At 50.2% G+C, this 14,757-nt stretch overlaps 1 protein-coding gene across 5 annotated transcripts; it reads right to left on the bottom strand.

Moving 5' to 3' along the window:
- Positions 1-5,255: 5,255 nt before the first annotated feature.
- RDM1 (RAD52 motif containing 1) lies at positions 5,256-14,262 on the bottom strand. 5 transcript variants are annotated; one of them, XM_071818104.1, is made up of 8 exons: positions 14,135-14,262; positions 13,233-13,412; positions 12,352-12,543; positions 11,805-11,967; positions 10,700-10,798; positions 10,106-10,194; positions 5,882-5,953; positions 5,256-5,327 (listed from the first exon to the last, which is right to left on the bottom strand). In XM_071818104.1, the coding sequence occupies exons 1-7, from the start codon at positions 14,219-14,221 to the stop codon at positions 5,921-5,923; spliced, it is 843 nt and encodes a 280-aa protein (XP_071674205.1). In that variant the 5' UTR covers positions 14,222-14,262; the 3' UTR covers positions 5,256-5,327; positions 5,882-5,920. The 5 variants fall into 5 exon arrangements, 4 of the variants coding, with proteins under 4 accessions (XP_071674205.1, XP_071674203.1, XP_071674204.1 ...); XM_071818102.1 differs by lacking the exons at positions 5,256-5,327; positions 5,882-5,953 and adding an exon at positions 7,202-7,880; XM_071818103.1 differs by lacking the exons at positions 5,256-5,327; positions 5,882-5,953 and adding an exon at positions 7,202-7,880 and having other exon boundaries at positions 11,811-11,967.
- Between the last annotated feature and the right edge of the window lie 495 nt (positions 14,263-14,757).

The raw sequence follows: 14,757 nt of genomic DNA, 5'->3' as shown, positions 1-14,757 counted from the left end.
ACAGTGTTTCCAAGTGGATTGTTGTCAGGAGGAGCGTGAGCAATGTCTGCTCAGTCACTTGTGTAGCACCCAGGTCTCTGGAAGGATTGGAAAAACCACATCAAATTTGTAGGTGATTGTGGTGTTTGCGGAGAGATTCACTTCTGCCTAATCCAACAGAAACGGTTAAACACCACATTGCTTTTCTGCTTTGCTGCTGCTAACCACAGGGTCTGAATCAGGAGGTGATCCTGCAGATCTCGTGGGAGATGGATGCAAACAGAGGGGATTCCCCAGCTCAAAACCCTCCTCCTGCTCCCCCATGAGTGCAGCTCCAATCTTTGATGGGAGACAAGAGGATGAATCCATTTGGACCTTGGAAGGAGAGATTATACCAGTGAAAAGAGAAAATACGCTGAGCGGAAAGCAAAGGGGATCTGTGGCTGCAAGCAGGGAGATCTCTGCAAAAAGCCGGGATGGCCTCTGACTTTTTAAAGTTTATGTCCCACTTCCTTGGTTGCTTTGCAGCTGGGGACCCACCAGAATTGCTCATCCTTTGCTGGGTTATTCGTGTCTCCAGCATAAAAAAGCTGGGAGAAGAGTGAGGTTTGCTACTGGATCTCTGCTTTCCGCACAGCGGGGCACTCGAGAGACAAAGATCAATGTTAACCTGGTAAAATAAGTGTCAATACTTACAGGTATTTGACTGAAGGCAGCTTGAAGAACGATGTGTCAGCAATAATGGACAGCGGGTTTTGGCTGAGGATCCTGATAGAAGAAAACACCACATCACTGGAAGTGGGTGACAGGGAGGACATATGGGGATGGCCTGTTCACATGTTCTTTTCTATAGACCCATGAGTTTGGAAAGCCGAGATCAACCGGCCCTATGCAACAGGCACTGGAGAAACGGGAGATGGTTAAAACACTTGCTGTAGAATTAAAAAATCCCCAGTGGTTCTTGAATTGTGTAAACACAGCTAAATCAAAGTGAATTCCTACCAGATCACTGCAAAGTGTTTCTGTGAGCGGGTTTTTCCTCTTGGCCAGGTTTCACATTTCTACCTTTTGAACATCAGAGAGGCCCAAATCGAGTTGCGCCTGTTGGAGCTGACATGGAATGTTGCTGAAATCCCCCTTTCCAGGCTCGTCTCTGCTCTATGAATGGTGTAAAGAGGTTTGTGGCCGGTAAGGACCCAGCACGCTTTTACAGACAGCAGATGTGGATTGGGCTGAACGATTTTTGCTCAAACCTCCCCAGATGAATTTCCTTTCAAGTGGAGAACAAACATCGGAAATTTCAGCCCGAAGATAAAAACATTGGCGCGTTCTACAGGCGTGAGGAAGCGCTTGGGATGAAGGCTGGAGGCAGGAACAGCTGCTGATGGGCCAGTGCACAAAACCCAGCAGGTCCTGATTATCTCCAGCTAAAAAGAGCAAAAGCCCAGAAGTGCTTTTTGGGGAAAACACAACATTTCTCGCTTTCCTCCTCAACTCACGCCTTCTCTTTGCTTCCCTCTGCTTTGTGGTTATGTTGGCGTCTTATTTTCTGTATTTTCTTACATTTCCACTGTCTATAGACTTTTACTCTATTACTGCATCCAGGCAGGCAAAGCCGTGGCCTAGTCCTATGGGAATTGTCATTTATCATTTATTCTGTCACCTTATTTGGTGTATAACGTGAGAAGTATTGCACTTTTCAGGAGAAGAGGGAGACTGTCGGCTTTCCCTTATGTATATAAACCCTTGGTGGGCAAAATGCCCTGGCTTAACACTTATTAACACTAGAGAGCAGTGTAGGGGAAAGGGACCTGGGGACAGCAGGGTGACCATGAGCCAGCACTGGGCCCTTGTGGCCAGGAAGGTCAATGGTACCTGGGGTGGGTTAGAAGGGGGTGGTCAGTAGGTCAGAGAGGTTCTCCTGCCCCTCTGCTCTGCCCTGGGGAGACCACCCCTGGAATATTGTGTCCAGTTGTGGCCCCTCAGCTCCAGAAGGACAGGGAACTGCTGCAGAGAGTCCAGCGCAGCCACCAAGATGCTGAAGGGAGTGGAGCATCTCCCGTGTGAGGAAAGGCTGAGGGAGCTGGGGCTCTGGAGCTGGAGAAGAGGAGACTGAGGGGGGACTCATGTCTGGGGATCGATATGGAAAGGGGCAGTGTCAGGAGGATGGAGCCAGGCTCTTCTGGGTGACAACCAGTGACAGGACAAGGGGCAATGGGTGCAAACTGGAACACAGGAGGTTCCACTTAAATCTGAGAAGAAACTTGTTCCTGGTGAGGGTGTCAGAGCCTGGCCCAGGCTGCCCAGGGAGGTTGTGGAGTCTCCTTCTGTGCAGACATTCAAACCCGCCTGGACCCCTTCCTGTGGAACCTCAGCTGGGTGTTCCTGCTCCATGGGGGGATTGCACTGGATGAGCTTTCCAGGGCCCTTCAACCCCTGACGTTCTGGGATTCTGTGATTATTTCAGGTCCAGATGGAAACGGTGATCTCATCCCTGGATAGAACTGACTACGGATTAAGCCATGTTTTCTTAGACCCCAAAAGAACAAAGTTTCCTTTTTGTGGATGCTTTTGAGTCCCTTTAATTCAAATATAAAAAATGAAGTTTTTGCCTAGAAATCTGCGTCACATCCCACCTGCATCACCCCGCTCTGACCGATCTGCCCTTAGACCTCGCCGCACTTACAGCTTCCGTAAGAACCGCATCCCGTGCCATGCCTGGAAAGTGCCGTTCCGGATCTGCGTGATGAGATTCCCACCCAGGTTTCTGGGGAAAAACAAGAAAAATCGCATAAATGAATCAGCTCTGTCCTACAGGAAGCCGGAGCAAAGCCGTATTGATTTGTCGGAAATATGCAAATCCAAGGTAAAGTAGGGAGGAAACCGCTGTTTTCTCTCTTTTTTTTTAACTTGTCAAGGAGAGGAAATGAAGTGCACATGTGCTTAATCTATTTCTGCTCTGGGGTACAACAAGGCTTGAAGAAACGGCTTCTATTATGGTTTGGACAACCGCGCCGTGATCTCTCATCCTGTTGCGGGTCACCCCACCATCTGCATTGATCGGTCTTTTCGCAGGAGAAATTTAGTCATTGTCCTAAAAATAACAGGAACATTTTCTAGGGCTAAAAGATAAAAGGGGGGGGTTATAAATGCAAACAGACTTCTAAAGGCACTAGAAAGAAACTTTAATAACTCACATAAGCTGCAAAAAAGGAAGTGGCTCAAAAGCACGTTCCTCAATCACCAGGATTTTGTTGCAGGATAGATCCCTGTTAAAATTAGAACACGAAATGTTAATGACGCTTGCACTGTCGTGTTTACGCTCATTTGCTTTGACACTGGCAGCATATATGTTACACGGCTCTGATTTCACGCCGTGTTTATATCTGCTATTAGCTTGCAGTGGTGTGTAACCTGTGATAACCCTCCCGACCGAGCCGGCTTTCATCTCGGTGATTTTTCTGATCACACCAGAATTACTTTAGGGCTTGATTTTCCCCTTGATAGGTGAATTCAGCCAGAAAAACCTGAGCGGTGCCTCTTGTTTGAGAGCTTAAGGATGGGTTGGTAAGCACACGTGTGATGATAAAGGTATTATTCTCCTAATCCCTCCCTCCTGGACTATGTTTGGTGAAAATACTATGTTAAAGGGACTCTATTAAAGATGTAAAATTAAGATCGTGGAAGCCTGGAAGGGGCACAAGGGAGGTGGAACCTAAATGGCACTTTCCCACACAGTTCTGTAGACACTCGGTTGATACAGGATTCACCTGGCTGAGGTTTAGAAATCAAAATGTTCGCTGAATGAGCCACCCGGGCTTGTTCTGCAGCAAAGAATGAGAGAAATATGTCTGGGGAGTGATTCATCCCCTTCTCAGATGGGTTCCCAAGATCATTGGGGTAAATGGGAAGTGCTTGTTCCTCCCCATGGAAAATAAGAGAGCCCAACCAATTAGCTGAATCCTGGGCAATTATTAGGCATCTGAAATTAGAGGAGATGGATGCACGAGGTTCCTACTGTGGGCAGCGGGCTCCAGCGCTGCCACTACGCTGTTTTCCACCATTCTCCAGCTTAAAGCAGCCTTAGGGCTGGCTCATCACAGAAAGGCCAAGACCATGCTGGACTTGGCTCTTTTCAAGCCAGCTCAAGTACTAGAAAATACAAACCCTCCCTTTTTGCAGGAAAAATGCAAGTTCAATAAATAACGCTACAAATGCAGATGGTGATGGAGCTGAGACACTTGCAATGATGTACAAATATGTTTTGGGACACAGCTCGCTGTCCTCATTTCGGCTGTGCTAATAACAGAGGAACGGGACCCAAAACGTGACCCTCACGAGCCAGTTCTAAGCCAGGGCCGTCAGCTTTTTCACACAAGTGGTATTTTCACCTTTGACTTGAGGTTTGTGTTGAGAAATGACTGTACTTGTGTCTCCTCAGGGGCTCAGGTAAATCTAAAGCTCTGAGCCTCCACGGTGGGATTTATTTCTACCCCTTAGTCTTTAAGATAAGAAAAGAAACCATGACAGTGGCCAAGGAGAGGACAGAGAACACGGCAAGGTTTTGCTGTTCTTGTTTCACACTTCCTTTGCCTGCACCGCACAGGAAACCCCAAAATATGTGAAAAACAAGGAGAAAAACACCCTCATGCTCTTCTGCTCCCTTCCAGTGTTGTGAAATTGCAGCAAGCACTTGGGCCCTGTGACATTGCGTGGACAAAGATGCACGTTTGTTTCTCCCCCAGGAAGAGGGAGGACTCAGCTGGGTATGGCTCTGAACAACCTCATTGATTTTTAATTTAAAAACATAAAAATAACTGTGCTAGCTTTAAGGTTTGCTCTGCTCGGAGCTGGAGGTTGAAGCAGAGACCTCCCAACCTCAGCATGGCCAGGATTTCAAGAGTGATCAGTAATCTGGGGCTCTGCCTCCACCACAACAATTGCCTTGTTCTAGGTGGTTCTAACTCCGAAAATATCAGTCCTCAACTAAATAGAACCAATCTCCCAGGGTGTGGGAGGTCACTGGTAGCTTGGAGTTGACTAAAAGTCATCTAATATCTGTGGGAAAGGGCAGCAGCCTCCTCCTCGCAGTGTGAATTGGGGAAATGAAAGCTGCGCTGTGCCTGTATGGGAATCATCCCTCCAGGGGCTATTGCTGTAGCAAGACACTCTGCTCGGGCTGGAGCCTGAAAATGAGGAGGAATAAAGCAAATTTACATGAAAGGGGAGGGTGAGCAGCAGGAGTCTGAAAATGGTGGGCAGGGGATGGTACCTACAGGTGCTTCAGCAGGAGCAGACCCTCCAGCGAACGCCGCTTCACCGCCCGCAGATCGTTGTCCTGGAGGACTCTGCAGTGAGACAAACAGACATTTACTCGTACAGCAGGGGAAAGAGGGATTTTCAGGGGAAAATATCCCGCGGTAGCTTTACTAAAACACCTCTTTGAGTAGAGAACGTCACTACTTGGAACAGGCTGCCCAGGGCAGCAGTGGAGTCACCATCCCTGAAGGGGTTTAAAAGGCGTTTAGACAAGGTTCTCAGGGACATGGATTAGTGCTGGAGTTGGGTTATGGTTGGACTTGATGGTCCTGAGGGTCTCTTCCAACTGAAATGATTCTACACTTGTTGCAGGAGCAGGCACTTGCTGAAGTTAATTGAAGCCTGATTGATTAAATAGGCACAGGGATGGTCCCGGGGGGTGGAAGGGACACAGATGGGGGCACTTTCCACCCAGGAAGCCCCAAGGATTCATGACCGTCCTTGCTGAGCAGCTCAGCTGTGAATACAGGTGGAAATGGTTTGTGTGAGTACCCGTGCTCTTCATACCCGTCTCAAAAACCACACAAAAAGGGTTGCAAGCAAACACTGAACTACTCACATTTAAAATCTGAAGGATACTTACAAGTACTCAGCCCACGGGTATTCCCTCCACACTTGTTTTTCAATGGAAGAAATGGAGTTGCCAGTGAAATCTCTGCAAAGAAATGACTGACGCAGTCACCCCACAGGAGAACCCATCTCCCTGCAGATTTGGCTGCCGAGGTGGAAATGCAACAAGATACAACAGTGTGGCCAGCCTGGCTTCACCACTCGGGTGTCCTAGGAGGGGTTTCCAGGGATAAAAAGCCAAGGGGGGAAGATGGAGGGGTCTGTTGAGGCGGAACATGGCAGCACTCACAGGACCAAGAGGGCCTGGCGGCGGGTGGCCGGGGGCACGCGGGCCAGGGCGGCATGGCTGCAGTCCAGCAGGCGCTGGTGGCAGCGACAGGGGAGCGGGCAGGGTCCCCCGGGCTGCCCCGGGCAGGGGACGGTCACCAGCAGCAGCAGCAGGAGCGGGCGGCCCGGCCGGGGCGGCCCCATGGCGGAGCAGGGCCGGGGGTCGCTGGGCAACGGGGGAACTGCAGGCCCCGGCAGAGGCCTCAGCACAGCGGGGAGCGAGATCTGGGGCTTTGGTGACCTGTTAGAGCAGAGGAAAGAGACCTGGGGACAGCAGGGTGACCATGAGCCAGCACTGGGCCCTTGTGGCCAGGAAGCCAATGGTACCTGGGGTGGGTTAGAAGGGGGTGGTCAGTAGGTCAGAGAGGTTCTCCTGCCCCTCTGCTCTGCCCTGGGGAGACCACACCTGGAATATTGTGTCCAGTTGTGGCCCCTCAGCTCCAGAAGGACAGGGAACTGCTGGAGAGAGTCCAGCGCAGCCACCAAGATGCTGAAGGGAGTGGAGCATCTCCCGTGTGAGGAAAGGCTGAGGGAGCTGGGGCTCTGGAGACTGCGGTAGAGGGTTTACCGCACCCACGGGTGGACGCTCCCTCCCTGCACCATCCCCCTTGTGAAACGCAGCATCTTGCTTCCCACTTCCTTTTCTCTAAATTCAGTGTCCAGCCACTGGACCTTGTTTCACTTTCACCTTCCAAGTTAAAAAACTCACCCAGCATCAGGCATCTTCTGCTGGAGCAAATCACCCCCTTTTGTCTCTTTTTTCTTAAATTAAACAGCCCACGTTCCTCTCATTTCACAAGGAATCTCAAATCATTCCTGTGGCTCCTCCTTGAGCTCTCCCATTTTTCAATCACCTTTTTTTCCAAAGACGGAGGTCAAAAATTCTGAGCAGGGCTTCATTATCAAATAAGCATTTGCCCCCCACCCCATACCGCCATGATCTGGGGAGCCCGATGCCCTTTCCCATTGCTTGTGCTGCCTCTGAGATTCATTCACCACACAAGAGTTACAAAATCTTACTTAATTTAATAAAACTGTTAAAAAGAATGTTTGCTTTACATCGTGACATCCCAACTACTTGTCGCTGATGTTGAACCCATGCGGCACAACACATTCTTACAAGACTTAAGCTTATTTCTTTTAAAATAAATCTCACTTTGAGTCAGCACCACAGCTACTCCTGCTGGTAAAGCAGCTCATCCGCCGTCTCCGGTTTTCTCCTCCGCATCACAGCGAACCTGAACTGTAGGTTCTTGCAGGGATGGCTCATTCCTTTGATTCTTCTATAAGTTTTATATGCATCTGTTATGCTGTCTGAATAATAATGGTGCAGCCAAGCTGGCTTCCATATATAGCTGACCTGGATAAGTTGACAGGAAAACACTTCCTCTCCAAAACCAGCATACATTTTTGGGCTTAATTTTAGTAACACCGGGTTTACTGCCCATTCCTTTTGTTGCTACGTATTTGGAGAAAAAGAAAACATTGGATATGACGCACATGTCATTTCACAGCGTTGGGTTTTCATTGCTAATCAAACACCGCGGAACTTTTGGAAACGACGTGAAGATAGGGCTGAACTAATTAGGTGGCATCTCCCGGCTAGGGAGCTCGTCATCAAAACTGAGATCAGACAAAACCTCTTCTTCTTCAAAGTCAAACTGTTCCAAGGACAATTCATTGACCTGAGAAGAGAAATCAGGAGTAAACTTCTTTCTCTACAACATATTTTAGCTTCTTGCCTCTGCACCTGGAAACAAGATATTTTTATCGCGTACAAGAGACCTGGAATTTACCAACTCAGGAGCTTTTCTGTTTTGGAAAGAGTGACTGACATCACAAGGCAATGAACCAAAAGAACGCCCAGCAGCTCTCCTCCCAGCACAGAATTCCTGTCTGTTCCTCCTCCCGTCAGCCTGGAAGGTGCCTCGTGGACAGAGAGCATGGAAGTACCTCCCACGCAGCATCACAAGGGAAGTGGGATGGTAGGGGAGGGGAGGGATGAAGCTCATGGTGAAACTGAGGTTTGAGAAGCTGCAGGCTTTCTGTTTGACTTTGCTGCTCACTTCTCTTGTGGTCATTGCATGCCAGGTCAGGTTTAAAAGAATCACAGAAACCCAGAATGTGAGGGGTTGGAAAGGACCTGGAAAGCTCATCCAGTGCAATCCCCCCATGGAGCAGGAACACCCAGCTGAGGTTCCACAGGAAGGTGTCCAGGCGGGTTTGAATGTCTGCAGAGAAGGAGACTCCACAACCTCCCTGGGCAGCCTGGGCCAGGCTCTGACACCCTCACCAGGAACAAGTTTCTTCTCAGATTTAAGTGGAACCTCCTGTGTTCCAGTTTGCACCCATTGCCCCTTGTCCTGTCACTGGTTGTCACCCAGAAGAGCCTGGCTCCATCCTCCTGACACTGCCCCTTTCCATATTGATCCCCAGGAATGAGTCCCCCCTCAGTCTCCTCTTCTCCAGCTCCAGAGCCCCAGCTCCCTCAGCCTTTCCTCACACGGGAGATGCTCCACTCCCTTCAGCATCTTGGTGGCTGCGCTGGACTCTCTCCAGCAGTTCCCTGTCCTTCTGGAGCTGAGGGGCCACAACTGGACACAATATTCCAGGTGTGGTCTCCCCAGGGCAGAGCAGAGGGGCAGGAGAACCTCTCTGACCTACTGACCACCCCCTTCTAACCCACCCCAGGTACCATTGGCTTCCTGGCCACAAGGGCCCAGTGCTGGCTCATGGTCACCCTGCTGTCCCCAGGACCCCCAGGTCCCTTTCCCCTACACTGCTCTCTAATAGGTCAGACAGAAGGGGCTGTATAGAGGAAAACACACAGAACAAAACAGCAGGAATTCCAACTTCTCAGCTGCTAAAAAAAAAAATAAATCTGATGGGCATTAATTACTTCACACACCAAAATACTCCTACTTTACTGTTGCTCTTTGGTAAGAAAGGAAGATCTGCCCGTGGACACCAGGTGCCTCAGTGTCATCGCATGGAATAACGTGTCATGAGGCTCCTTACACAGATCCTCCGGGAGCTGGATGCTGCGCAGCGCTGATGCATCATGCACTCAGAATACCACCAGATGGGTGATCAACCCTGTAAGCAGCAGCGCTTTCAAACTGGGATGAAAATCCTCTGCTCAGCATCTCCTGCGTGCAAAAGCTGGGATGCAAAACTCGTTTCAATGAACACGATGATCAAAGTTTTACTATTGTACCTGTGTATTGTTGTTCAGCGCACAATTACCCGTAGGGATTTCACCAAAGCTTTTAACAACCATTCCCTCTGGGTAAGGTTAAGTTTGTGAGGTGCATTTCTAGATAGGAAGTTCGATTTATTTAAGAACTTATTTAAAAACGCATTTTCTTTAACCCGCTCTGACTTTACTGGGATTTCACTCTTGCAGATTTTATAAAGAACAGCCCTGGCCATTGTCACACTTGTCAAGCTGCACCATAACAGTCCTGTACCCAAACTGCTCACTTCCCTGTGCTAAAATACACATACATTTCTGCACAAAGATACCCAAAAAAGTAGTTTTAAAACCTTAGCGTGCCGTACAATTCCCAGACGTAATACAGCGTGTTTCAAAGATGGACCAAACACGTTACAACTACACAAAAGTTTACAAACAGTTTAATGAGTCATCAAGTCTTAGTAACCTTTTTATAAATGTTCCCTCCACCTGCTGTATGGACTGTAAGAGTTTAATTCACAGGTGGTTTGATACAGTGATTTCAAATTGGGTCCATCTTTGTGAAACACGCTGTACTTCCTGGGATTTCACTCGAGGTAATGAATTGCTGCAGAAAAGGAGGGTGTCAGACGCTGTAACAGTTAGAAGCTGGATCTCTGATCTCTCGATGTGACATTAGATCCTGTGCCAAAGCTAAATATCCACTGGTTTTACCTGCACAAGCCCCTTCAGTTCCTCTTCTGTTAAGGAGTCTGTGAGCTCCTCTTGTGTGGAATTATACTCCACGGCCACTTTCCCATTCTCTGAAACAGAACAACCAACCAGCAACACAGTTAATTACTACTGTGTGTACTGACAATAAACCAACCCTAAGCTCCAGATGGGATAAAAGGAGATAATAGCCCCAAAGATGCGACACTGGACGCAACAGTGAGGGCACCTGGTCCTTGTATGTTCCTGTCCTGGTTCCAAAGTGCTGCGATTCAGCTCACGTTCCCCCTGGAACCAGAACGTCCCCAGATCCCTGTTCAGCTGCACAAGGAGGGTTAAAAAGTTCTCCCTGCCAGCATTTACACTTGTGGAATTTGGAGTTTCAATGACTTATTTATCATAAAAAAAAAATATCTGATCTGCTGTCAGATTTTCCTTTCACTCACATAGCTGAAGCCACTCTGTTAATCATTACACACCACGACACAGGTTTAATTTTGCTCGATGCCCGCCAAGCCTTAATTAATCCCAAAAAAGGTTCAATTATAATGGAAGTTATATAGTTACCCCAACATTTAATACAAAAATAGGCCTTACCTAAGACTACGAGGAATATCTTCTGAAAGGCGTTAGACAAAGCCCTCCCAGCTGCAATTTTCTGAACTCTTCTTGTGGCTGTGAGAAACTCCAGAGGATCTGAGCACAGCAAGCAGCATGTTATTGAGATGACACTTTGCATATAGAATCATGGAATCGTTTGTGATGGAAGGTACATTAAAGCTCCCCCAGTACCACCCCTGCCATGAGCAGGGACATCTTCACCAGCTCAGGTTGCTCAGAGCACCGTCCAGCCTGGCCTGGGATGTCTCCAGGGATGGTTCATCCACCACCTCTCTGGCCAACCTGGGCCAGGCTCTCACCACCCTCAGGGACAACAATTCCTTCCTCATGGCCAGCCTGAATCTCCCTCCTTTAGTTTAAAACCATCACCCCTTGTCCTATCACAACAGGCCCTGCTTAAAAGTCTGTCCCTATCTTTCTCACCAGCACCTTTTAACTCTGGAAAGGCCGCACTAAGGTCTCCCTGGAGCTTCTCTTCTCATCTGAACACCCCAACTCTCCCAGTCTGTCCTCCCAGCAGAGCTGTTCCAGCCTCGGCTCATTCCTGTGGCTCCTCTGGCCCCTCTCTAGCAGCTCCATGTGTGTCCTGTGCGGAGGACCCAGAGCTGCAGGTGGGATCTCATCACACCAGCTGCATCGCGCTTGAGAACGTAACCAACCGCAGCCTGACGGATCCGATCAGAGCGCTGCTCGTGTTCTGGAGTCGCTGGCAGCACCTCACGGGGGCTTTGTGTGCCAACCCAGGGCAGCACACGATCTGCAGCTGTGCCAGGGCAGTGCTGAGCCCGCAGGCACCACAGACACAGCGTGAAAATCACACGGTGTGTTCGCACCCAAAACAGCTGCTGTTGGGAATAAACAATGCTGCAAGTGAGAGGGAGAGAACAGAGGGTAGGAAAGCGATACTGGTGTGAAGGAGGGAGGGAAGAGGCACGCTGAGGATCCCTTGCTGCATTGCACAGCAGCTCACAAGGCCTCATACGGATCCTTGCCCCAAGCTAAATCCTTTATCAGACACACAAACGGTGCAAACACGAGATTCGCCAGCGTCAAGAGACCTCCAGCTGCATCCAAAATGCACCTTCACCATTTTCTACGTCGGCCTCGCTGAGAGCAACTCCCCTGGTGTGTATGCCATGGTTGGGCAGCGTCACCTCCACGGCACACAGGTATTTCACCGATCGCTTCTGCAATGTCTCTCCCAGCTCCTCATTCTCACCATCAAAGCCAGATACGTTCTGCAGCTGTCGGGAAGACCACAGACAATTAATTCTGATTCAATAGGGAGAGAATGTCATGACCACTTAAGTGCACTGTATTGCACAGACCTTTTCCACACAGCTGTGACTCCAAGGCAGTAGCAGATAGTGGAGGTAGAGCAGTGAGTTTTACTGTTTTGACCCTATTTTAAAAATACCTCATAGTCCCCATGCTCTGGGAATTTTGGTCATCTCAGACACTTCCAACACACAATTACTGTCAAGCCCTGGTGCCGCTTTAATTGAATCCAAGCCAGCGCCCTCACCCATAGCAAATCTCTCCCCACGCTTTCAAAATACCCCAATTTGTGGTCCAAAACGCAGCTCCTGTAGCCGCCAATTATTTGCTGATTTGAGGACAGTTCTTACCCGAACAACCACTCTAATTAAGAAGAGGATGAGGGGAAGGATGACGGACGAATACAAAGCGTCCCTCACCGTGATGATGCGGCTGGACCAGCCGTTAAAGCCAAGGTAGTGGTTGGCCAAGTCCTGGCACTTGTTGCTGTTGAGAGCAAGGACTTGTTGCTGAAACCCCTTCTGCTTGGTGCAAACACAAACCTATTCAGGAAAGAACTGTGGTTAGCGAGGCTTCTGAGATACATTCAGTATTTTTTACCCAGGATTACGCCCTGAAAATTACTCCAGAGGAGCGATGCTGCCATTTCCCTGCTTAAACGCCACCTGGGAGCCAGCAGTGTGGGGGACAAAGTGGTACAGGGCAACAAAGATGATTAAGGGAGTGGAGCATCTCTCGTGTGAGGAAAGGCTGAGGGAGCTGGGTCTCTTTAGTTTGGAGAAGAGGAGGCTAAGAGGGGACCTTATTAATGTTTATAAGTATATAAAAGGTGAGTGCCATGAGGATAGAGCCAGGCTCTTCTCGGTGGCAAACAATGAGAGGACAAGGGGTAATGGGATCAAGCTGGAACACAAGAGGTTCCACTTAAATTTGAGAAGAATCCTGGTGAGGGTGTCAGAGCCTGGCCCAGGCTGCCCAGGGAGGTTGTGGAGTCTCCTTCTCTGCAGACATTCAAACCCGCCTGGACACCTTCCTGTGGAACCTCAGCTGGGTGTTCCTGCTCCATGGGGGGATTGCACTGGATGATCTTCTGAGGTCCCTTCCAACCCCTGACATACTGTGATACTGTGGATATCCCCATGGTGGCAACACCCAGCCACACATTGGGAAACTTTTTGCATGGGAAGCATAAAGAATTATTTAACGTGATTCCCTGGGGCTGTTCACTCACCTTCAGGGGAGATTTCTGGAACAGCCTCTGCCCGTTGCAGGCGCGTTGGGCTCTGCCGGCATCTCCGGCGGAATAAAACTTGACAACAGCGTAATAGCCAGGCCCGGCCACGGCCGCGTTCTTGTGTGCCCGCACCGAGTACAGCGGCCCGAACTTGGAAAACGCCAAAAACAGGGAATGCTGAGGAAAAAACAAAAGAAAAACAAGGTTATTTTCATACATCTGCGGGCGTTCCAGCGGTTGAGAAGGAGCGACAGAGAGAGGACTACTCGCAGGAACTAATCACATAGAAAACGAGGGAAGGTTTTAGTACAGTTTAATGGAAATAAGCCCTGGATGAAGCGGAATAAGCTCAACCTGGCCCTGATGATGTCTCATCTCCATTATCATCCAGTTTCTCATCACCAGGAGAGCAAAGATGTGGGATTTTCTGTCCCCGCCATTATCCTCACCCTAAACTGCATCTCCCTTTCTGCCATCCCGCTTTGCATGGGCGAAGTTTCCAGTGAAACATTAACATTAAAACCAGGTTTTCTTTTCTCTTCCACTTTGCCCTGGCCTCTTTGTATTTTTGTTGTGTGGATGATAAAACCGGCTGTGGCACAAGGGCAGAAATCACCCCCAAAACCCCTCGGGGTTGCGCTGCACCCAGCACGCCTCGGAGACAAACTAAAAAATCATTAAAATAATAAACAAAAATAAGGGAGGGGGTTAAAAATATGTTATTAGCACACAGGTGAAGCCATCAGTACAGATGGGGGGCTGGGGACTCAGCTCCAGAGGGGGATCATAGGGATCCAGGTCCCGGCTCCCCAGCCCGGGGGATCCCGGTCGCCGTTCCCCGGCTCCGGGCGGGGGTCCCGGGCCCCGCTCCCCAGGCCCAGCCCGAGGCTTCTCCTCACCTCCAGGCCCGGCTCCGGCTCCAGCCCCCAGACCAGCAGAGTGCGGTCCCTCCCCGCGGGCACACGGAACTCCAGCAGCTCCGCCATGCCGGGAGAACCGCCCGCCTGCCCGCCCACGCCTGCCGGCCCGCCCTGCCCCGCCTGCCGGCCCGCCCTGCCCCGCCTGCCCGCCCGCCCTGCCCCGCCTGCCCGCCCGCCCTGCCCCGCCTGCCCGCCCGCCCCGGCCCGGCTGACAGGGCCCGGGCCGCAGCACGGGGAGTGAGGGGAAGAGGGCTCCAAATCCACCCTCCAGCCCCAAATCCACTCTCGAGTCCCCAAATCCACATCCCCCAGCCACAAATCTCAAACCTAAATGTGCCCCCCTGCCCCAAATCCACAACCCCCAGTCGCAAATCTGACCCAAGTGTAGCCCCTCCAGCCCCAAATTGTGCCCCAAATCCAGCCTCCAGCCCCAAATCCACCTCCTCCAGCCCTAAATCTGCCTCAAATCCACCCCTTCCAGCCCCATATCCGCGACCCCTAGTCCCAAATCTGCTCCAAATCCCCACCATCCAGCCCCAAATCCACATCCCCCAGCCACAAATCTCAAACCTAAATGTGCCCCCCAGTCCCAAATCCACAAC

The sequence above is a fragment of the Patagioenas fasciata genome, chromosome 22, assembly GCF_037038585.1.
Source record: "Patagioenas fasciata isolate bPatFas1 chromosome 22, bPatFas1.hap1, whole genome shotgun sequence".
Taxonomy (NCBI): domain Eukaryota; kingdom Metazoa; phylum Chordata; class Aves; order Columbiformes; family Columbidae; genus Patagioenas; species Patagioenas fasciata.
The sequence above is the reverse complement of the archived record's forward strand: the minus strand, read 5'-3'. Positions and strand labels throughout refer to the sequence as shown.